Source organism: Diorhabda sublineata, chromosome 1 (genome assembly GCF_026230105.1).
Source record: "Diorhabda sublineata isolate icDioSubl1.1 chromosome 1, icDioSubl1.1, whole genome shotgun sequence".
NCBI classification, from domain to species: Eukaryota; Metazoa; Arthropoda; class Insecta; order Coleoptera; family Chrysomelidae; genus Diorhabda; species Diorhabda sublineata.
Genome location: NC_079474.1, coordinates 7,393,246 through 7,417,309, shown reverse-complemented (window position 1 = coordinate 7,417,309; position 24,064 = coordinate 7,393,246). Strand labels below are relative to the sequence as shown.

Below are 24,064 nucleotides of genomic sequence, written 5' to 3'. Positions count from 1 at the left end.
TACTTCCTTACATTTTATTGATATTTATTGGTTAAACAATTGAGAAACATTGTGTATTTCAATAGTAAATTAGAAAAGTATTTAAATCTCCCTTCTCCTGAAGATATAAATCTTTCACAAAATCTATTTGAACATACCAGATATTTAGTAGATATGACAAAAATATAATTAAGTAACAGTAACAAAATAAGTAACAAAAACAAAAGGTCATTAACAGTCAGTCAGCCTTTTCGGAACTTTAGATAACGAACGAAATTAAATAGAATAAATAAAATAAAAAGTTCATGATCAGAATTCAGTTTAGCAAGGAGTAAATTTACAAACTCTCAATATTCACATTATTGATTACAACAAAAAAATCACTACTTTATATTAACTATCACTTTAATGTCAATTTAAATATTATAATAAAATCCGAACTATACTCTCATTATCAACCAACGTTTTGCACCAAATGAATAACCAAAATTTTATAGAAAATTATTTGCGAGAAAATCAAAAACTACCTTTGAAGTTGTCGACGAGGAAAATGTGCTGAGAATATTAAAAAATCTATCCTAAAATTTATTTTCCAAGAAGGTCTTTTTTGCCCCCTTGAAGTTAATTCTATTACTTTGCATAATTAGAAAAATATGATAATCTCGCAAAATGCTGCCAGAGTCCAAAAAAGCACCATTTATAATGTATGTTTGTACCAGGGTTTTCATTATAAATTGACGTCCCTCCTTTTAGTATGATACAAATAGAGAAATAAAAATGATTTTTACAAAAATTACACTGAATCAACTTTCATCAAAATAATTTCACAAAATTAGATATATACAGACTGAATCGCATATTAAATGCAAACTTCATTTTTTTAATTCATCTCGAACATACACTATGAGTCTGTAATTGGGAATAAATTCAATAGGTTTATATCATTTTTTTAAATAATCCCAGTAATTCCAACCGCAATTTTTTAAATAAGATTATAATGTATACAGAGTTTCCCAACTTAGAAATATGACGTCATATTTGTTTTAATTTTTACAAATTGCAAGAGTGTTAATTACTCACCAACAAACTGCCCAAAGTGAAGATATCAAAACAAATATACTACTATTGTTTCAATAAAATCTTGATATCTCTTAAAGAACATAAAATTGCATCCCGACAAACTTATATTCTTCCAGGACTTATTGAAAGATGATCTTGATATAAGACTGCAGTTTTGTGAAGAAAATATGGATCAACTACACACAACATACAGTCAGATGTACAAAGAATCTACGTTTATGTTAAATGGTAAAGTTAAGCGACAAAATTATCAGTCTTCAAGAGATGAGTATTCACGCTGAAATAAAAAAGACCACACTCGTACGCATAGTTAATGTTTGGGCAAGGTTTGTCGGAAATCAAGTTATAGGATAGATAATATTTGACTTCCAATAAAGACTTAGTGCCGCAACTTGCTTTAGTCTACTCATCCTGTAGATGCTAATGTCACATTCAATAAGATGGTGCACCTATTTATTTCACAAGATCCGTTCGGGAGTATCTCAATTTTATATGTCTAGAAAGATGGATAGGTGTAATTGAATAGCCACCAAGATTACCAGATCTCAATCTTTTTGACTGGTCGGGCAGATAGAGATTAGATTTTTTATTATTTATCCTCGAAGCACCATTTTTCAGACGAAAGCTATCAAATTTTGAGTTAATTTTTTCTAATAGTGAACAACGCCCGAATTTTTCAAATACTGAAGAAAAAAATTGTTTCGTGTGTTGATAAGCATTATTTTTAACCGGAAAACGAACTACTGAAGTAAAAACTTGTATTATAGTGAAAAGGGAAACTAAGCATCATTTACTGGTATGTAGAATTCAAATGTGGGGTACAAGCGCCGATAATATTCAACAGTTAGGATGTCTACAATAGCTCTATACTCTATCATATCTGGAATAGTTTTTCATCTTATTTAGAGGGATCAGATTCTTCCATTGTATTGGCGTTGAATCTGTTTGCAGTCAACAAAATGTAAAATACTTCAGATATCAGTTGCACGGATTGTTCTGGATCGTTGCGAGTCTCATTCAGATTAAGGAAACTTATTGTTTTAGTTAATTTGAATATTAAAGGCATTTTTCCCAAAAGGTTGGAAACCGTATATATCAAACAGTTTTTACAATCCTTTCGAAAGATCAATATGTCTTTATCTTTGTCTCCAATGCATTTTTTCTCTTGTGTCATACTCCAAATCGATATATTTTTTGAGGTTGCGGAATAAACCTTTGGAATCTTTATTGAAAATGTCTACTTTATAAATAGGAGCTCTTTGAAGAATTTCGGTCTCCATAAATAAATGGATTAGGGGCCATTCACTTTGTAAATTTTTAAGGCATGGTTCGGATAAAGACTGAAAGAATGCCAGTTTAGCCAATAGTAGTTTATTATCCAAAGACTTTTCCACGGTTTTAAAACATTTCTCTTTTGGAAGTCTTTGTCTTTGAACAAATTTTCAATTGGATGACGCTATTTTTGAGATTAGTCGAAAGGTTTTTGAACGACATCAACACCAAATTGCTACGTCTGGTTGGCTCATTCAAAATTACTGAAAATTCCCGGCACTGCGAAATTCCAGTTTTTTCCCGGTTTTCAATTCCCCTAGAAATCCCGAAATAGTCATTATAGTGTTGAAACAAGCGCCAAAAGAAAAAAACTGTTGTTTATCCATTTTGACACAACAATGTGATGAAATCAATATGACAGTGTGCTCTTATTAAATACTTGTAGGTTTCATGAGAAATGTTCGAGTTGCTCTTTCATTCGTTGTATTAATTATAAGTTTTAGTTTAATGCAATAAATATCATGATTTAAATCCCTGCTATTCATTCTGAAGCACCTAAGCTTTTGTATTGAAAAATTGGAGAATAATTTTTATTTTTCTATTTGAAGCGCGTGAGGTTTGTATCTTTGGAATTGATATTACTAATGTTACGTATAATAAAAATGCGATTTACAGTATATTTTGACTTTTTGAAAAGATATTCTCATAAATTAAAGATAAGGAGTACACGCTGATTCCTAATGTACTCCTATCAGGTTTTTGGTTCCAGATTTTACACTGATACTAACCAAAATTATTATCCCCTTAAAAATAATATTCTTTTTTGTGTATTAGCCGAAATTTCAATGAAACAGTTTCCTATGATGTTCCTCCTTTCTTGGAGGCGAATTAGTTTACTGTTATGAGACTTCATCATTTTTGAAAGGCCTTCTTTGTGGCTCGGGAGTGTAGTGGAAGCGTGCACGTAAGTGTTGAGGGGATCCAGGTACTGAAGAACTCTCTGAAAGCCTCCGAGGAGGAGGCACCGGTGGTGTTGGTGATACGTACCTGTGAGAGAATCTTAATTATCATAAAAACAAATTCGATATTTTATAAATCACTAACCTTCGTGATAGACTAGGAGAATTAAGAGAATTATTTTCTAAGAAATTTCTACGTAGTGTTAAGGGACTTTGGTTATCAGCATTAGGGTGCCTATTAAGCCGAGGAGGGGGTTCTGGACTTTGGTGCCTTGAGGATCTACCGCTACGGTCTCCACCAAGTTGCAATTTTATGTAAGAGGCGAAACGTTTCTTTCCTAAAACAATGAAAATACAACAATGATATATCTATGAAATATCTATATATCATATCTATATATGAAAAAAAAATGTAAGTGAAAATGATTTTTTGGTTTTAGATAGCACTGCCTCTTCTAAAAAATATTTATTTTAAAATGAAGATATTCCGTTTCTGATTTTGACATCCTATACCATAACTCAGAAATGAAAAAAAACTGCCAATTGGACAACAAGTATTTGTTGTGAATTTCAACAGTAACGTTATCATCTAAATCTTAAATTATGTCTCAAATTTATATTATTTTGGGCTGTACGGATCCTTCAGTTAGGTCTGATGAAAGTAGACGCTTCAGTTAACTTCATACTCGAATAACTGACTAGCTACCACATTAGTATGTATTGATGATACTCCCTAATTATAACACACACTTTATAGATGTTTGGTTTACAAGGTGGACTATACAGAGATATTGTGTAGAATCACTTCATTACGTTTGTAGTAAGAAATGTCTAGGATGGTATGCAAAACCTTGTTCTGGAGCCTTTACAGGATGGTGATGTTGGAATTGATTGATTGTTCTTTATATCCAAAGATTATTTCTTACTTTAAGTTTTCTTTAGCGTATATTGGTTTTTTCTAGATCAAAGTGCACCCTGAGATATTCAGCATCTCTTTTTTCTCATTAGCTTTGATACACAATTGCCATTACTGAATTTTATTTAGGTTAATGTAAAATTCTAATATAGCAGTGTCATTTGCATAAAATGCTATCATAGTAGTTTTTATTGTTGGTATAGTTATAATTACACCAACACCATCAAATGTTACACGGATAGCTCTAAGCATTCAGAACTGAAATAGGGGTGTACGGGCTCAAAACCAAACAATCTGAAAGCTTGGGCAATACAACAAGTATAGTGTTTTGAACTCCAGTGCAACTCCCATCCAATCTTGTTTGATAATACTTGGACAAGTTAAATGAACTAAACAAAAAAATAAAGTTATCCTCCAATGGGTTCCAGGACAGACAGCAGTCGAGGAAAATTAAATATTCGACAGACTCGATAAAGTATGGATTGTGGAATCGGCTACAGGATAAAAGACAAAACACAAGACAATGAGGTAGTTACTCCAAGGAATATATAACAAAATAAGATCTGTTGAACAGGAGTCGCGACATTGCCACATCAATAGACACCCGAAGACGCTAGGTTTAGCCGAGAATGCAACGTGCAGACTCTGCTACGGAGAGGACGAAATCTCTATTCTCGAAGTGTGAGACACTACGGAATTTCATTACACTGAGATCGTCTGAAATAGAAGATGATCTTTGGAAGGCCACAACCTGAATCCCAATGCTGCAGCAAGAATAGGGGACATCTTTTTTTATATGTTCATATTGATAAATTGCCTTGATCTTAGGTCTATTTTTATTGAAAATTACTTTTTAAGCAGTTAAACATCCATACATGCAACTGATACTGTCAATACCTCCCATAAGAAAAATTTTCAAAATGTTTGCAAAAAACGAATTGTGTTTTCTACATACCTGATTCTTCAGCCTCCCTGAACATTTGTTGCTGTTTTTGTTGGTGATAAAATCTCTGGAGTATTATAGGACTAGTATTTCCGCAGTTGTAATGTGGCTCTTCCACTTGAAATTGTGTTCTGAGCGGAAGAGGTGAAGCACTAGGAGAACGCCATCTCGTTTCACTGGCTACCCTTCGATGTCGATAAGGAGCATTTGATGAACTTGAAGAACTTTCCAAAAGTCGACGGGTATTAGAAGATAAGACTAATGGAGATCCTGCATTCGTCTAAATATAAACAAACTATTGTCAACAAATCTAGTTACTATTGATATTTTAGATTAGTGCGGGCAATCTTGATATAGATTGGTCGTGGTTATGGTCTTACATACTGGTCTTGAAACCGAAAACAATTTCTACAGAGCGGCGTGGTTCTTATTGCCAAATAGCCATGGCCCAGCACTGCTATCTAGGGATGGATACATCGTAAACTACTTTTACATATTATGTGTTATATTAACTACTTTTATTCTTAACAATTCATTACTTATAGAAATAATATGAACAATAATACAATTTAGTACTGTTAAGCTGAATTGCGTATGCACTTATTATATATCCCTCGATCACAGCGCCGACTTGGCCGGCAACAGAGTGAGTTAAGTATGCGTCTGGACCGTGAAATGAATCACCTTCGCTACCCTTGTTTCAAGGCCTTTATGTAAGACCGTGGTCGAGGTTCACTTTGATACCTCAAGCCAATTGTATTACCGTTTATTTTCCACGATTCGGAAACTTAACTAGTAAACAAGCCTCTAGTATAGATTATTTTTAAACATTTCGAACCCAGAATGAAAGTTTTTACAATGAAAATTAAGGTTTAATGTATATTGTAGAAAGTATCGAAATATTGAGAATATCATTAAGATTTTGACATCCGTTTCTAAAATCGCCGTCATTTTCAGAGGAAGAGGAAGTTTCAAAGTTTTTTTTTTATGTATTACAAGTGTTCAATGTGGCTTTCAGCTGCTGCACGGCAAACGCCTACGCGATAGCTTCTTTTTGTCATTAGGGTTGAGAGCCTGCACGAGTTCTAAACTGTAGGGCTTGTATAGCAAAAGCCATCTCAGAACTCTCCATACAGTTGGTTGGGGTATTCCAAGTTCTCTACTAGTTCAATTGGTAGACTCACTTGGACTGCGAACAAAATTGTTTTCTATTCGTCTGACATCATCTTCTGACACACGCGGTCTGAGCTTTTTCCTTTACACACACTTCCAGTCTCTTAAAATTGATTAAACCAACGAGTAATGCCTTTTCTAGTTGATGGTTTAATACCAAATTCAGCACGAAATGCCCGCCGTATTACAATTTGCAGCTCACTTTTTGCCAACTCAATAACACAGAACACTTTGTGCTCCACAGTCGCCATCTCATTCACAACTGGTAGTAACAGAGAATGGCAGCCTATTGCAGCGAGAACTCTAGCGGCCGCTTCTGGAACCATCACCGCCTTCCTACACTTGTAAAACATTAAAAAAAACTTTAAAACCTCTCCTTTTCATTGGTATAAAAATTATTCATGTAGCATTTGTATTTAGTGAATACGAATTTTTAAGAATGATGATGGACCCATAATTTAGAATAACCCTGTATTTGTCACCATATCCATCAATATTGAATCAATTTATACTTAAACGTCAACAAAAGTTTGAAACGATGAAAATATGTCAGTAAAACACTAGATATTCAGTATTTAGATAATTATTCATTATTAAATTTACACAAAGAACAAATTTTCTCACCTGCTCCAATTTATTTTCGAGTTGTTCTTTCATTGATTCTACGTTATTTTTGTTCAGTTGAAAAGGGGTATCATTTTTGGATGATTGAACCAATGATTCTTGCGAAGGATTTTCTCTTCTAAAATAATTGTACCGAGACATATGAGGAACTTTTTTATCCGATGGAGATGATGCGGGCCTTGTATGACTAGGAGGTGAAATTTTTCCATTCGATACGCCGTGTGAATTTACGGTTGAAGGAGGTAGTTGAATTTGTGAAGGTTGACGACCGGTGAAAAACTGACGAATTGAGTGGGTTGTAGAATTTTGTCTGAAAAAAACAAAATGTTCCAATAAAATTTCCATATATATGAATTTATATCAAAACTTATGAATGAATATCAATACTTCATATCTTCTATTCTAACAACTAGGTACTATATTTTACACAAATGAACTAAAAATGGTACTTTGACTATTCTAACAACTACTATATTTTACACAAATGAACTAAAAATGGAACTTTGAATAAGAGACCTTCAGAGTCCATTCAAAAGTGGAATTGGGGTGGAATATTGTACTCCAAGGGATTTTTTAACTTGAGGTCGAGAAATATATTTGTGCATGCGCACACTAACATTTCATTTTGGACGCTTAGTTTCTGTTTAACAATCGTAGAAGTGAGTGGTGAAGATTTTTGTTCAAATTGAGCTGTCATTAAATATTTGTTTTTGGAAAGCAATACACCACTGCACCATCATTTTCGACCGTAAAATACCAGCATAATTGACAATTGGTATTTGGAACGGCCAAGAACTGCGATATCATCGAAAAAGTTAGTCGAATGGTATTGAATGACCGGCGAATTAAGTTGGATTTATAAACTCCTACTGACGCTCTAGCTCGCTTTGGAAACTATAAAGTTGTTGACTTCCATTTTGCGTTGGGAATTAAATTGGCTAGCACTATTTGAACCAATCAGAAATGTTATTTCACATAACCACAAAATTTACATTTTACTTGCATGATAGAAAAAAAATTTCGCTCTGTTTATTTTGTTTCAAGTATCAGCATTTCTTAGATTTGTTAATATTGTTTCTATCCTAGTGATATTTGTACTTTTCCATGGAAATGTTATTTGATGGGAACGACATCGACAATTCAAAGTTCGTCTAATAAATGGGGCTAGAAAACGAAGAAGAGAACTACAAAATTATAAAAAAAGAGTAATCATGTATCATTGGCTATGCGCTGGAACGCGAGATTCGACTTCAAAATTTATAAATCTGTTTCAATTTATGCTGAACGCAATTAAAGGCTAATTTAGAAACTTCTAAGTTTGCGCCCGCGTTGGCGCCTTCGTCCCAACGTCCAGCCAACGTGAAGTCAAATGTAACGCTAATGAGAGCGTCAGCGCAGGCGCAAACGTAGGAGTTTATTAATATTACTTTAGGGAGTTAGCGCGGGCGGAAGAGTAAAAGTTTTTTTAAAATTGAACTTTAAGGTTAGAGAGATAGAAAGGGATATCTGCATATAAAAAGAACGCATATGCCATAAACTGACTGTAAAGTGATGCATGCAAAAGCAATCCGCATGTTAAGTACCGTGTTTTCCTACTTTAGATCAAAAGTGAAATCAAATCAACATTATCCGAGCATTAACCCCAGCGGTTTAAGCAAAATGAGTCGGATTTTTCATATCGATTCATAATTGAAACGAAAAATCAGACAAAACAGTAGATTGCAAAGAGTGAACCTACTCTGAACGTATCATTGCTCGAAAACGAAAAGGAAGATTTTGAAAAAAAAGAGTCTTATTTTCAGAAAATAAAAATGTTTTTCTATTCTCATACTTTGATAATCGCTAAAATTCGAATTGGTTGACCACCCACTGTATTCATCAGATCTAGCAGCAACTTTTTCCTGTTACCTAAATTTCATTTGCAGGAGAGAGATTTTCATCAGAGAAAGACGTTATCGCATACGCACAAAACCAATAGCTGCAGAAAAAAAAAATAAACACTATACTACCAATCAAAGTGCATTGCATCATGTATCCAAACAGTGAAATTAACAACCATTTTATGTATGATATGGCAAATGGAAATTCTCCACAAGCTAGACGTCTTTATGCTGAAAAATATCCCCAACGAATGACGCCTCATCATTCCGTATTTGTACGTATTCACAAACTTATCCGAAACTGGAAAGTTAACAAGAAACTAGTCGTTTCCGAATAGTTAGAAATATAATGGTAGAACAAGCAATTTGAGATGAAATTGATGCTCACTCGGTAACAAGCTCTAGAACAATTGTCAACACGTTAAAACACGAAAAGCGACAAAATACTCAATTTTCAATTGATGTATTGTTTTCGGACGAGGCACATTTTTCAAAAATCATAAATTGGGGGATAACTTAATTGGAATTTCTTACAACAGTTTTCACGACAATGATCTCTCTGAACTACTTGAAGACATCGCACTCAATGGCTACTACTTTGGTCTCCTCGATCTCAAGAGTTAAATCCTTATGATTTCTTTTTATCGATTCACCTTAAATCATTAGTCTACCAACACCCATAGTTAATATTAACGATTTGAAGAGTCGTATTCAAATAGCGTGAAACACCATAAGAAATTTACCTGAAATCTTTGAACGTATAGGGTAAACCGCAGCAGGTAGGCTACATTCATGTATCTAGGTCAATGCTAGCATTTTAAATGTATCATTTACTGTTTTCCATTCATTTTATTGAAAAAATATAAATTATGCTGTTTATTTTATTTCATAAAACTTCCTCTAGAAAAAAAGTTTTTAAATAAAATAAAGTAAGGTAAAGTAAAATAGTAAATAGTAAAGTAAAGTAAGGTAAAAAATTACTGAATTTGAAGTTTCTAACTTAGCTGAAATTTTAGAATTTTAGAAAAAACTGAACATTGAGCCCTTCGTTAACAATTTAACGATGGATAATACACTCTATTCACTCAATTTTTTACTACACCTTTTAGCACTATTAGTTGATATAACAATAATTAATGCTAAGGTCGATGCCTGACTGTCTCCCTCTATCGATTGTAATTTTAATCAAAGTTGACTCATAGTACTCGTGAAGAGGGGGAACTATTTCAACCCAGCATGGTTATTAAATTATATATATTATGAAATGCATAATATGTATAACACAGGCAAACTAAAACTTTACCTACCTAATTATACTAATTTTTTTGGGGGAAAATTCCACATTCATCCCTCAACTAATAAACTATAAAGTAGACTGTAAGGAATAGGTCCGTTGTCCTTATTTAAACATTTACTACTTTAAAAACCCAATACTTCAAGATCCATACAAATGGATGCAAATTTTAACAATTTTACATTATTTATTTTTCATAGTATTGAGATGGTTGGGGACAAATGGCGTACACTCTATAGTTTATTAGTTAAGAATTGAACGTGAAATTTCTCATAGAAATGTTTTTTTCTGCAGTTTTTCCCGAGAGGAGGGAAAATTTAGTATATATAGGGTGTTTCTATATCCATGTAACAAAATTCGGGATGTGTATCCTTGTGAGAAATTAAGGTGGGTAGGTAAAATTATAACTTAAAATCCTTGTTTTACTTAAAAATATTTTTATTCTTAAATTTTTTTCCCCAAAATCAATAGCTACACAGAAAAAAATAAACACGAAAATTTATAATTATTTGAGTGGAAAACAATAAAGATGTAAAATGTAATAACCACCTCTAGCCAAAATATATTAATTTAGTTTACATATCATGAATTTCCATACACGTTTAGAAAAAAAAACCTTTTAAGGGTTATATCTCGGAAAGGCGTGGCCTGAGGAAACTTGTTATAGGAAAAATCCATCTTAATTTCATACAAGCGATCACCCTCTGAATTTTGTCCTATGAATTTAGAAACAGGTCAAGCTGAACAGTTTGTTACACTACCACTACACCAACACTCACAATTATACTGCCTGGCGTGGGTTTCGATAACCAAGTTATCGTCTTCAGGTAAACTGTTTATTTCAGTCTATATAAGACGATAACTTGATTATCGAAGCGCGCGTCAGACAGTGTAATTGTGAGTGTTAGTGTAATGGCAGTGTAAACAGTGTGTTCAGTATGAATATCACCAACGGTTCCAGAATTTCCAGCTCAGATAGAGAGGTCAAGTCTCATGATCGCTTTAATATCGGTAAGGATAAGGTCCAATTGTTAACTATATAATCTGTTATAGTCAATTTTTAAAAATTTCATGTTGCAATGAGGTATCAATTATTTTTTAGGGACGCCCCTTAGAAGAAACATTTATCAATACAGCAAGCATGTTGTACAATATTCTGGTTTTAATTGTATCACAAATTTCATTCCTTTTGTCAAAATCGTCGTCAAAAAAATTGATGAGAAATTTGCATTTGATGAGAGTAACATTTCTTTGATTGTAATGCTTTTCATACTGAATCATGAAAGATGTCTGGTTGACGTGCCACTTTGCTTAGTGATGGTTCTTTAGTACAAGTGTCCAAAAGTTTTGTTGCGCAGATGATTATTTCGTTTTTTATTAGTAACGGAACCACTGTACTGATAAATTAATTCCAAGGCATATTTATGGTTTGAAACATTGTCAAGTCTTTCTTGCGAATCTTCCACATTCCTCATAAGAATGTTTTTGTTCAAAAGTAAATATCATTTTAAATAATAAACATAAAACATAGCAAAATTAATTTTACAACAAAGTCATTTTGATCAAAGATGAATAAATTGAAATGTGGACCTATGGTCGAATGCTAGGAGTACCATGGACTTCTGAACACACTGTTTACACTTCATTCTGTGAAGACGATAGCTAGATTATCGAAAAGTGCGTCAGATAATGTAATTGTGAGTGTTGGTGTAGTGGTAAGGTAAATAGTGTGTTCAGTATTAATATCACCAACGGTTCTGGAAATTCCATTTTAGTATCATGGACTGACAAAGTGACAAATGCAGCGATTCTAAAAAAAATGGAAAAATACAGGGAAATTCTTCTGAATATAAAAAGAATGAAAACAGTCTATTTGGATTACATACTCAGAGGCCCAAAGTACCGTATTTCAACTCTTTAAAGGTAGGATAGATGGTAAATGAAGAGTGAAGAAAGTAAATGTCTTGGCTTAAGAACACAGCGGCGGTTAGAGAAGTTTACGAAACATCGACAACATCCAATAATAGTGGATAGGTAAAAGAAGAGAAGAATTTTGGTGAAAAATAAAGAAGCTCAACTTCAGTTGCATTCATGTCACAAGTTTTTGATACAAAGTTTACGACCTCAACCAGTTGAGAAATACATTTGTGCATGTGTTGAAGAGATTCTCACTAAAATTCTATTTTTGACTGCTTGATCACCGTATAAGTAAGTAATTATGAAAATTTTTCTGAAAATCGAAAATATATTTGTTTTTGAAAGGCAATACTTCTATGCAAATGGAAGATGAGTTAGAGATACTGTTTAAGGAGACGTCACACCATTTGAGCTTGACTGACGACGAGCGTTCGAGAGAGCCAAAGACTGTGACAACCAGTGTTTGTTTACTTTGAACCAAAAGCACATTCGAATGAATATTCCTGGGGCTAATGGACAAGGTTTGAGCCTGCTCCGATAAAGGCAAAAACGGTTTTACGTACTAGAAAAGTGATGGCGACCGTTTTTTGGGATAGTCATTGGATTGTATTCATCGACTATCTTCAAAGAGGTTAAACAGTAACAGAAGAGTATTAAGATAGGATAAAGGAAGAAATTGCAAAAAGCGACTATTTCAAGAAAAAGAAAGTGCTTTCAGGACAATTCACACTTCTAGAATAACAACGGCTAAAATCCACGAATTGCACTTCGAATTGGTTGATCACCCACCGTATTGACCAGATAAAGTCCCCAGTGACTTTTTCCAGTTTTCTAATCGTAAAGTTTCACATTCAAGACAGATTTTCATCAGACGGGGACGTTTTTGTTTATGTAAACGCCTACTTTGAAAAGGAAAAAGGCAAGTATTATTTGGAAGGTTTAAAAAGATTAGAGCATCGCAGGATTGACTGTATAGACTTAAAAATGTAGAAAAATTAAAATTATGAAAGGAAAAAAATGTTTTGCTTCTTTGTTAGGCCGGAAACTTATGGTATTTATACAAATGTAAAGAGCGTTTGGGGCAAGCTCTTTATTCTGCACATTTTGGCATATACATGTCCTCTGTTTTACCTAATATTTTTGCTTGATTCGTCTGTTATATACCACTTTACTTGTGTTTGCCTCTTCTACTTCCAATCATGCAGATCGCACAGTGTTCGAACATGCATAGCTAAAGACATATTAAAGCATCAGCTTTTCTAAAATTCTTGTATTCTGACGTTCTTATACTAATAGAAACAATAATGTATAAATAATAATAATATACAGGGCGCAGCACTCATTTCTGCGTTTATCAAATGGCTATGAAAAATAAACGGATGCATTTTTCAAAATTTTATTGTTATAATCTTATTGTGTATTAAAAAGCATAGACGAAAAATAAATGTAATTGAGTTCTTCAACTGTAAGAAGTCGGTCTTTGTACACTTCATTTTTCAGGAATCCCCGCAAAAAAATCACACGGTGTGAGGTCGGGTAAACGGGGAAACCAAGGAATATCCTCGTTTAGATATATCACATATGCGCGAAACTCTTATCAACAATATTCATGTTGACATGGGCTATGTGCCTCCATCTAGTTGAAATAAGGTTTGATCATTCACTGTATATTGACGAAGTTGAGAAATGAAGAATAATCATAACATTTCCGAGCAGAGCATCGCACATCAAACTTTTTTTATTTGGCAGAGTGGAGAGGTTGTTGATAAAGTTGATGAGGGTTTTGATGAAGTTTTGTTTGTTCAGAGAGATGAGAATGTGCCTCGTCACTAACTCAGAGGTTGTGAACAAGCTGCTTATTTTCTTCCACCATTTCCAAAAACGTTTTGCAGTATTGCCGTTGGGCAGCAAAATCGTTTATGTTCAATACCTGAACCACTTTGTTTGTTTGTACGGGTGAAGATGTAAATCTGATGTCAAGATCCTTCAGAAAGACCTGTCTGCTTCTGGCAGGCAATATAACGTTAATTTTGGCAACCCGCCTCGCCCATATTCTACATATCGTTAGCCATTTCAAAAATGCAGGATTTACTGTCGCACCTTGTACTTCAGTATTTAAATAATAATAATATGCCGCGTATGTTAGCTCCTATCAAATTTTTTGTAAAGAAAGTTGCGTATAATACTTTTAGTAAATTTCTAATGCACAATGAAACTAAAGACCAAATTGCAAGACATATATTTTGCCTTTTATCAAATGACAATTTTTATGATATTCACTTAATTTATTTGACTGACTCGAATAATCTCACATCTTCAATTTTTAATTCTAATAGGGAGACTGAAGCAAATATCCACCCCAAATCCTATTGTACATCATTTGCGGTACATCAAAGGTAATTGATTTGGATATTTTCCAATCATACTTCCATCTTGCGAAGAATTTTGTTAAATAATGTTCAATAAGGAATGGTTTCAAAATTGAATTCATGCTTGTAAGTTCAATTAAAACCATTTCTAATAAGTAGTGTTATGTAGCGTTTGTTAAAGGTCATCATATTAGAACCAAATTAACAAAAAAATCTCAACATACAAACCTACAGGATGCAGTTTTCGTCCATCTAAAAATCACAAACATAAAAATACTACGATGTTCTAGAAAGCGAGAAAAACAAACTAAATTGAATTAAAATGTGTTGCAAGTTAAAAGTAAAATTTTATTCAATATAAGTATTAAAGTATGATCAATATAATGTGAAGGGATTCTATTACACTCAATAATTATTGCATTTAGAAACAAAATAATCAATTTACATCAAATGACGTTTCTTCCAACAGTATCGTACCTAACTTCATATCATCCTGTGTCAAAATTTTTAAGTAATCTCTAAAGAGTTTGGACCTAGCTCAGTCAACGAGAGAATTGTCCGTTCTTCAGCGTTAATTTACAGTATCTTTCTTTGTTCGTCACATTTTTCTATTATTAATAATTAAATCAACTAATTTGCATCAATTTTTTACGGTTATTATCCAGAAACAAAAAAATAATCTTTACTGCGGAAACATTCGGAGTTCCCAAGATAAAAAAGGCACGTGAAAGTCAAAGCAAAGTTTTTCTTTGAATAGTTATGTGATGCCGTTAGAAGAAAATAGCAACATTTTTGGATAAGCGGTAATTAGCCGTTCCAAGAAGAAGATGTGATAGTGTAGACATGGAATCTACTGCAGGATTTTTTAGCAAACCAAGTCGTACATTTCCATCAGCCTCCCTTCAGTCCCAACGCGGGTTTTTCGCTTTTTCTCAAATCAAATACCACTCAAAGAAAACCAATTACATGGAAACGGTTTAAATCAATGTGACCAATGCAATGAAGAGCAATTACTAAAACCGACTGGTTCAGAAAGTGAATACACCACTAATCAAATATGTCAAATTAACAAAGATGGCAGTTAGATAACAAGAAAAAGGTTGAAACAAATACATGCAAATATTTAAAGGTAGGCTCAGTACTATTGGGAAATATTTCATATGTAAAAGGATATGGAAAATAACAAAGGATACCAATTAGATAACAAGAAGACGGTGGAAATCAATGCATTCAAGACAATTTCTAAAACTCACTAATTCAGGAAGTGGAAACACCACTGATCAATTGAAGGATGTAATTGATCTTGTAATGAAGAATAACAATACAGATATTTGAAGGTGGGTTCGATACTCCAAGAACATCAGTTTGATGACAAGGAAACGGTTGAGGAACCAATGCGACGAATGCATCGAAGACAATCCCAAAGTACTCTCGGGAGTACTTCAGAAATAGAAAGTACTTTGAAGGGTGTAATTGATTGGATGATAAATAACATCAATGTGGATATTTGAAGGTAGGCATATCACCAATAGTTCTAGGAATTCCAACTTAATTGAAACTGTCGGTTAAGTTTTTAAGTCTTCATGACTCTTTAAAATGCACCACACAAAGATTCAAGAAACTGAAGAAAAACTATGACAACAAAAAAAACCAACAAATATTAGTTAAAATAGAGAAATCACACACAATCGCATAGAACTCACTTCAAATATATTAATCAGTTAGAAAATATTAAATAAAAAAGATATTTTGTTAGTACTGACAAAATCTATTTACAATGGACCTTAATTGTTATTTCTTCATTTTAATTAGACAAGAAAATATTTTAATGTTACTTCATTATGAGATATTTGATGAAAAATTGGAAATACTTGATTGAATATAAATTAGTACTGTAAAAAAAAGTAGTAAAAACTTGAAACTAACCATGCAACATACCTAGGCGACGCTCTGTATGTCATTTCTTCTGATTGTTTGATCAATTTTACATACCACTCGCCTACATTCACATTATTTATTTCTTCGTATTTTTTCATAAATGGATGATTCTTCAATAATGTGTATTTGGGCCTTTGTTTATGATCTTTTATTAAACTGAAAAAATTCAATGAATGTAAATTAAATATTTTATATTCGATAACCAAGACACAATAATACATATTCTGAGTATTTTAGAAAACACGAGAATATAAATATAAAATCCTCAACCAATTTAATTACAAACTTAACTGTTCTACTCGATTTTAGTGGGACAACCCATCAATGTCACAAGATATAGCTACAACAAATTCCAAAAAACTATAGCATGTAGAAAAAACACTTATGCGGCGTTGTAAAATCAATAAGCAAAGCGGCTAGAAAAAAAATGGGTAATGTATAACTCTATTTTATAGTGTGGAATGGAGGAATGTACTGTGACCAAAAGGATTTACTGTAACCTTGTAGTTGTTTTAACCCCCATCAAAGTTGTTCTTATGATCTCAGGTAACTTCGCTAGCTTCAAGGGGGCTGTTATTAGTTATTTCCTGATGGGAAGTGTCTTGTAAGGAACCTATTGAGGACTAGTATGTTTATGAACAGCGACCGAGGTAATCCAGAGCTAAGTGAACTGCAGTTTCATCTTCCTCCATATATAATCTGTGTTTTTCACTCTCCGTTAGACATAATCTCATTAGGTGCTTCTTGTTGTAGAAGTGCCTTGTAAGGGAGTTATTGAGGACTGGTATGTTTTTGGATCTAGTAGTATTGAGATTCCATAGAAACTTTTCAGTAGGCGTTTTCAAGTACTTCTCTTTTAAGGTTCTTCTTATTCAAAAAAACTTTCTAATAAAAGCACTTTCATACAGCGTTTGTGCTCATTTTTTGTGGAATTCTTGGCCTCTTCATTTCCTTCAATCTTGTCTAACTCAGGTCTCAAACTACATCCTGTATATTTCGTTAAATATTATTAGCCACCTCACATGTTAGAATGTAAGAGCTCAGTGCTTTGATAGCTGCTAAAATGAATCTAAATTATTGCTGAGGTTTATACCCTGTATATCACTAGTTGCTGTAAAAAATTACGCACCCCAAAATGTCCCCTTATATTTAATTTACTAAGTAGGTAGTTCATGTTAGATGAACATTGTAGATTTTCTGAAGAATACTGTTATGATATTAAAGGACCACAGAGGTTGTTAAGAATTTTGCTAACATCTCACAAATCAGATTAGATTGAGTCGCTGATTGTTTTTGTGGATTGTGGAATAATGCCCTAGTGTTCAATATAACAAGAGCTGAGAATAAAAAATTAAAATATATATTGAAAATATCATTAATTTAACATTTGGTCCTTTGAAATAATGACTATGTCTATTAGTTTTGTTTTAGTATATAAACGCTATATAAATAAAAATATCTAATTATACTTTGAAAATTATAATGAAATTTGTATTAGTTCAATGATTTTATAATGTAATCCATTATATAGATAAAAGAATATAGCTAAATAACCTTAAAGTCTCATCGTTTAATTTATTTTTCAAGAAACCATTGGCATATTATATCTAAATTAATATTAAAACATACCAACAAGCTACAAAGTCTCTAAATTCAGGAGAAAATTCTTTATCAGTCGGTAGACTTGGCGGTGCCTGTCCTATTACTTTGCTAAGCATTTCAAAATCAGTCTTGCAATCTTGATACGGGAACACTCCCGTCGCCATTTCTACGAGGGTAATGCCGAGGGACCAAACATCTGCTCTAACATCATAATCGGGATTTTTAGGATCGGGTGGCTCGATTCGTTCAGGCTGTGAAAAAAAATTAAATTCTTACAAACAAAATTTCAACTTTAACATCGGTTCATCAGTTGGCGTCACTGATCCTATAAAAATTGGTTTTCACATGTGCAAAAGCAGACATAAAATAGAAATTATTTCCTAGTTAAGGTAATCGTGTAATTTGGGAAACGACTTTATTTTTTGAATTAGAGCCCTCTGCGACCTCATCAGATGTTACAACAAAATGAATGGATAGCTAAAGGATTTTCGGGTTTTACTGAAGAAACACTCCAGACCTAAGACTATCCGAAACATTCATAACCTCATCAACTAAGAAATCTGAGGAACTTCTCGATATGTCCAGAAATTACATTAAGCTAGTGGTAGGTAAGTAGTGCTAACACCTTGAGAAATGGGACAAAAATAACCTCCTAGGGGTCATCCACATATTACATCACATGTTAATGGCAAGGTAAGTTATCACTGAAATATGACAATGTGTACTAAAAGCCAGGGGGGGGGAGTTTTATGAAGTCCCATGTCCACTACTAATTAAATTAGTCGTTTAATGTTTTTAACTAGTTTGTGTTTTTGGTTATCTGAATAATTGGATGTAGATTTGATTATATTATTTAATAAAAGTATATGTAAAAAATGAAAATTATTATTTTTAAATGCACGTACAAATTTAAAAAATGTGTGACCTCACATCAGGAGGGGGAGATTATAAAAATGTGACAACATACGACAAAGTCGCGGAAGGGTTTCAAACGTCATAAAATTCGTGTGACATAATTTATGGATGGTTTTTTTAACTACTTCAAAAATGTCCAAATACATTAAAATTCCAAAAAACAAAAATTTCTCATGTAATTTAAATGGGAAATTAAAAATCACAATATGACACCTCCAAACATTGATATTAAGAGCTCAAACTTTACTAGAATTTTTTTTCTTTATCTTGAATGATATTTTCGTAGTAGCTAAAAAAAAAGCTTTTTTGGTCCACCCTAATGGTCCCCTATGGGATATTTTGAATGCAGAACAATGAATTATGCACAAAATATCTTTTTAAGTTTGAAAAGCGACTGAAAAGCCAATATGACTTCCCAAACAATCTACAAACTGGCTATTGACCATTTGAGAAGGGTACTGAAAACAATGAAATAGACCAGAAAGTGGGCTAAGACCGTTCAATTATTTGACCTTAAATAATTTTCAGCTGCTGAGATTAGTTTGTCCAAATCCGACTTATTCGCCAGATTCATCTCTATAGGATTTTCCGTAAATAAAAAATGTGCTAAAAGGGAATTTTTTCGCTAATCCTGACATTGAGATCATAATAGAACAGATGAAAGCCCTTTCAAAATAACCCTATATACAATGTCTTATTTTTTTATATATATAAACATTTATTTGCATTTATATTGAAATTTTAATTAGAACAAGTTGTATATTTTACATACTTACAGCCATATATGCCGCACATCCGGCACTTCTTGTTTTTGCCATGGAATCTACTAGCCTTCCACTGATACCAAAATCACAGAGTTTTACGTTACCTTTCGTATCTAATAAAATATTTGACGGTTTTACATCTCTATGCATAACATCGTGTTTGTCTTTCAAATACGATAAAGCTTCCACAGTCTAAAATATACAAATAGCTCAATTTAATATATTTTATTCAATTTTGAAATAAAAAAAAATATAAAAACAATCTCCTACTATCGCTTTATAAAGCAGAGCTGGGCAAAGTACTGTGCTAAAGTAATCAAGAGTACTTCATAATGAGTACTCAAGAGTATTCGAGTAAGAGTACTTCCATGAAAAGTACTCGAACAAATTTTTGAGAGTACTCATGAAAAAATAAGGAACGAGTATTAGTACTTATTTAAAATAATTCTAATTAGAGACTAAAAGACAGGTGAGCACGATAAGAAGAAATTATAATAAGTAACTGGTAATGGTATATATAATTAAGCGAGAATAACACTAACCACCCATCCAATGTTACCCCGTCCGTCCCCGTTTAGGTCTTTACATTTTAATTTTAATATATGATGATACAGAGACTCGCCTCTAAATCTGTTAAGAGACAAGAAACTAATTCACAAAACCGGATACAGACTAAAGAAAGTTTCGATTTATTATATTTCTTTAAACAACTGGAACCAAACATTGTCAGAAAACGGAATGAAAATGAACAAAAAGAAAACCAAAGTTATGATAGTGGCAAACTTGAAGGAAAAAAATTTAGTCAGGGTTAACTAATAGAACATGTAAATAGCTTCCAATACCTAGAAATTATGTTGGAAGAAATAGGAAGACAGTATTTAGATTTAAGCAATATAATAGAGGAGGTGAATAAAATATACTACGCATTAAGTATGGGACTCATCAACAAAAAAGAAAACTGTAATGAAAGTCTTCAAAGGAGTTTACAGGCCAATTTTCACTGGACATTGGCAAAGAAAGACAAGAGTAGCAGAGATGAAATATCTTAGAATATTGAAAGGAGTAACTAGAAATAATAGACTTAGAAACTTATCTAAGAGAAGATTTAAAAGTTGAACCAATACAACAATACATAGAAAGGAGACAACTAGAATGGTGGGGTCACCTAGAAAAAATGGATCACACAGTGCCAATTATAAAAACTTGGGAAAGTAAAATGTGATGAAAAAGGAAGACCACAAGCAGCATGGGATAACACGCTAGGAAGAATCTTGAAAAATAAGGGAAGGTGATAGGTCGATGAGAAAAATTTGGCACAAGGTAGAAAAGACTGGAAACTTTTTATAGAAAATAAGGTAAATAGTAAAATTAATACACCTATCGGGCTAAAAGAGTATAGATTATTTTTTTTCTTTCCAAAAATAATCATCTGACAGATTTCAATGAAATTACTTAAAAGCTAAATTTGAAATTACAAAATGTTAAAAATTAGAAAGTCAAAAGTATAGAATAGTCAAAATATAATGGTAACTTCAGTGGCAAAAACTAATATCGCTGAATAATGAAGAACTAAATAAGGTATGACTTGGATATTTACATTTTATAATTTTAAATTTAGGTTTCAAATAATTTTATTGGAATCTGTTATCTGACGAGTGATCAATGATCACGAATGCACTTTCCAAACAAAATAGGAGATAAGACAAGTGAGTTCAAGAGACAAGCTAAAAATTGCTGAGACTTCTTGTCTAGAGTGTCGACGTCGCGCCTGAGTACTTCAGTACCCATAAGTACGATACTGAGTACTTTAAGTACTCAGGTACTGCACAGCTCTGTTATAAAGATATATTTACTATTTATGGAAAAAAATTTGAGAATTTTTAGTAAGAAAAAATGAGTTGGAAATACTTACAGCAACTGTTACTTTTCCTAATACTTCTTCTGGAATTGGTTCTTTAAACCTCTTTAACAATTTATCAAAGCAAGTATCCATGAGTTCCATACAGATCCAGACTTCAGAATCTGTTATGAAACATCCTAAACATTGAACTATATATTTACAGTCATGTGACTTTAAGACTACTTCTATGTCCATTATAATCCTCTTATTTTCATCACTATTACCAGACCGTCTCATTTGCTGAAAACAAAATATTTATGTACACATCATTTTTTAATAGAATACATTAAACAAAAACATGATTTCTATCCTAAATGAGTGAAATTTACATAATTTGTAGTAAGCACCTTCAATATATTATATTTGTAATATATAATTTGCAATGATTTTAAGTCTTTAATTAAGATATGAATCATTTCTATAGTTAGGAATGATTTTTTTTACTTTTGTTTGATTAAAAAACAAAATTTCCCTGAAATTTCAAAACAACTCACACATAATTGCATGGTTTGATTAGTTTGACTTGTTTCACATCAACTGTTTATATTTTTCAATTTGTGCTCAAAGCATTATCATCAAGTAAACAAAAACTATAATAAAATAAATACAAATAGAAATGAAAAAAAGTATGTTAGTCTGAAAGTAATAAGAAGAGCAAAGTATGGAGAACATTGATAAGAAGTACGTTTCATAGCACCCAAAATTTAGGTCAAAAATTCAGCTAAAATCAAATTTAATAGAAAACTATTGGGAAGCATTTGTTTATTAAAGTTTTGTCGAGAAATTAGAATAACATAATGTAAGGAAGTGTCAGACAGAGAATTTCGAAATAAATACCAAGAGAGAGAAGAGAGTAGTGAAAAAAGCAAAATGTAAGATATTCTTTTAATTTATTTTTAAAAGAAGGGCAAAAGGGAAGTTTGTCTTTTATTCATTCTTTTTTCCATACTTCAATGAAATATTTGAAATGTTAGAAGCCACATTGTGAAATAGACACACAAAGACCTTACCTTAACTGCTATAATACTTCTACTAGGTTTATGCCTCATTTTTACTACATGACCACATGTACCATTTCCCAATTCTTCTATATGTTCCATATCCTTTATATCAGTTTTGTACAATTCTCCATCTATTGTTAAATCACCACTAATTTGCATTATTTCTTTGAGTTTTTTTTCTGTTTCTAAATCATCATTTTGTCGAGTACTAAAATTCAGATTTCTTGGTCTAGTCATAACAGGGCTTCCATTGTTGCTATTTAGTCCCACTAAAATTCAAATTACTATTAATATTATAGCTAAATACACAAAGAAAAGTAAACTTGATATTCAAATACAGAGCTAACAAAAGTGATTTTAACTACTATATAATAGAGGAAAATACCATAGACAGAATTCAATCAAGATGCATCAATAGCAGGGACAAGTACCTAGTCTCTATAAATGAACCTGAAATTCAATTATATTGATGAAATGTATATTTAATTATATAATATATGCTTGATTTAGGACTGATTTGTAATGATTATAAATTATAGAAAAGAACAAAAACTGTCATTAATAACAGTGTTATCGCCAGATATGTGAAAATATCTTCTACTAGATTGAAATTGAGCCTAGCTGATAACATTGAAGAAACAGTTACCAATTGATTATAAACCCTAAAGTACTTGCATAAATTTTATTTGCAGTAAAAACCTTCACTTTTGTGATTTTATAACCTCTGGTAATTCTTTATTAACTAATTTATAGAAATTAAATATGCATATTCTAAGATGTTCAATATTTTTACCAAAGTAGGTTAATTGTGGAATTAATTGATTTTTAATTTCAGTTTTCATCCAATTACTTACGAGATAAACCTCTCCGACTAGTGGGTAGGCCCCCGGTACCAGAGCGACTCATACCTAAATTAGAGGGACTTCCTTCGTTTTTAATTCGGTAAAGTAATTCATCTATTTTTTTAGAAGTCGCTTCAGACATGTCCTAGTATTCAATGGAAGAATATTTGAATGACCTGAAATCTTTTGTTAAATAAAAAACAAAAAATATTTAGTTTCTGACATAACTGAAATGGACTGTTTGACAATTTCGGCCCGTCAACCGTCAACTGTCAATCTGAGTACAATGCAGGGTTACCAAAATAAAATAATAGTTTTTGCCAACTTTCTTTGAGAACATTTCAAAGCTCCTTGGTATTACAAATACATAGAATTTTCTATACTTGGAGATAATAGCTCAAAAGTTAAGCGAGGAAAGCTACTAGAGCCAACTATTGAACAGAATAGTCGTCAGGCAGAAATAGAATAAATAAGTTTATTCTTATTAATTAGTAACAGATGAAAGTTTACTTTGTTATTTTTGTTAATAGGAAGACATAAATTTGCTTGTGGTTCTCAAAATAAGTTTCGGATTATTATATTTCCATTTTGATTTGTTTTTATCTCATGTCTTCAAATTGTATTACTTGTTCTAATATGGAATTTGAACTCGTTTTATACAGGTTCATCTGGAGACAAATTAAATTCATTTAAACA

General features: G+C 32.3%; 1 protein-coding gene across 1 annotated transcript; it reads right to left on the bottom strand.

The window, feature by feature from the left end:
- Window positions 1-23,639, bottom strand: LOC130442566 (dual specificity mitogen-activated protein kinase kinase 7-like). Its single transcript, XM_056776780.1, has 10 exons — window positions 23,381-23,639; window positions 22,536-22,795; window positions 21,538-21,765; window positions 19,638-19,817; window positions 17,974-18,197; window positions 16,345-16,500; window positions 6,947-7,256; window positions 5,162-5,429; window positions 3,436-3,628; window positions 1-3,378 (listed from the first exon to the last, which is right to left on the bottom strand). The coding sequence occupies exons 1-10, from the start codon at window positions 23,508-23,510 to the stop codon at window positions 3,231-3,233; spliced, it is 2,097 nt and encodes a 698-aa protein (XP_056632758.1). The 5' UTR covers window positions 23,511-23,639; the 3' UTR covers window positions 1-3,230.
- Window positions 23,640-24,064: the final 425 nt, after the last annotated feature.

Coding starts and splice junctions, on each gene's coding strand:
- LOC130442566 (XM_056776780.1), bottom strand. CDS start 23,510: ATGTCTGAAGCGACTTCTAAAAAAATAGATGAATTACTTTACCGAATT. Junction 22,796..23,380: donor TAGTCGGAGAGGTTTATCTC/GTAAGTAATTGG, acceptor TTTGAATTTTAG/TGGGACTAAATAGCAACAAT. Junction 18,198..19,637: donor GATGTGCGGCATATATGGCT/GTAAGTATGTAA, acceptor TTTTTTTCACAG/CCTGAACGAATCGAGCCACC.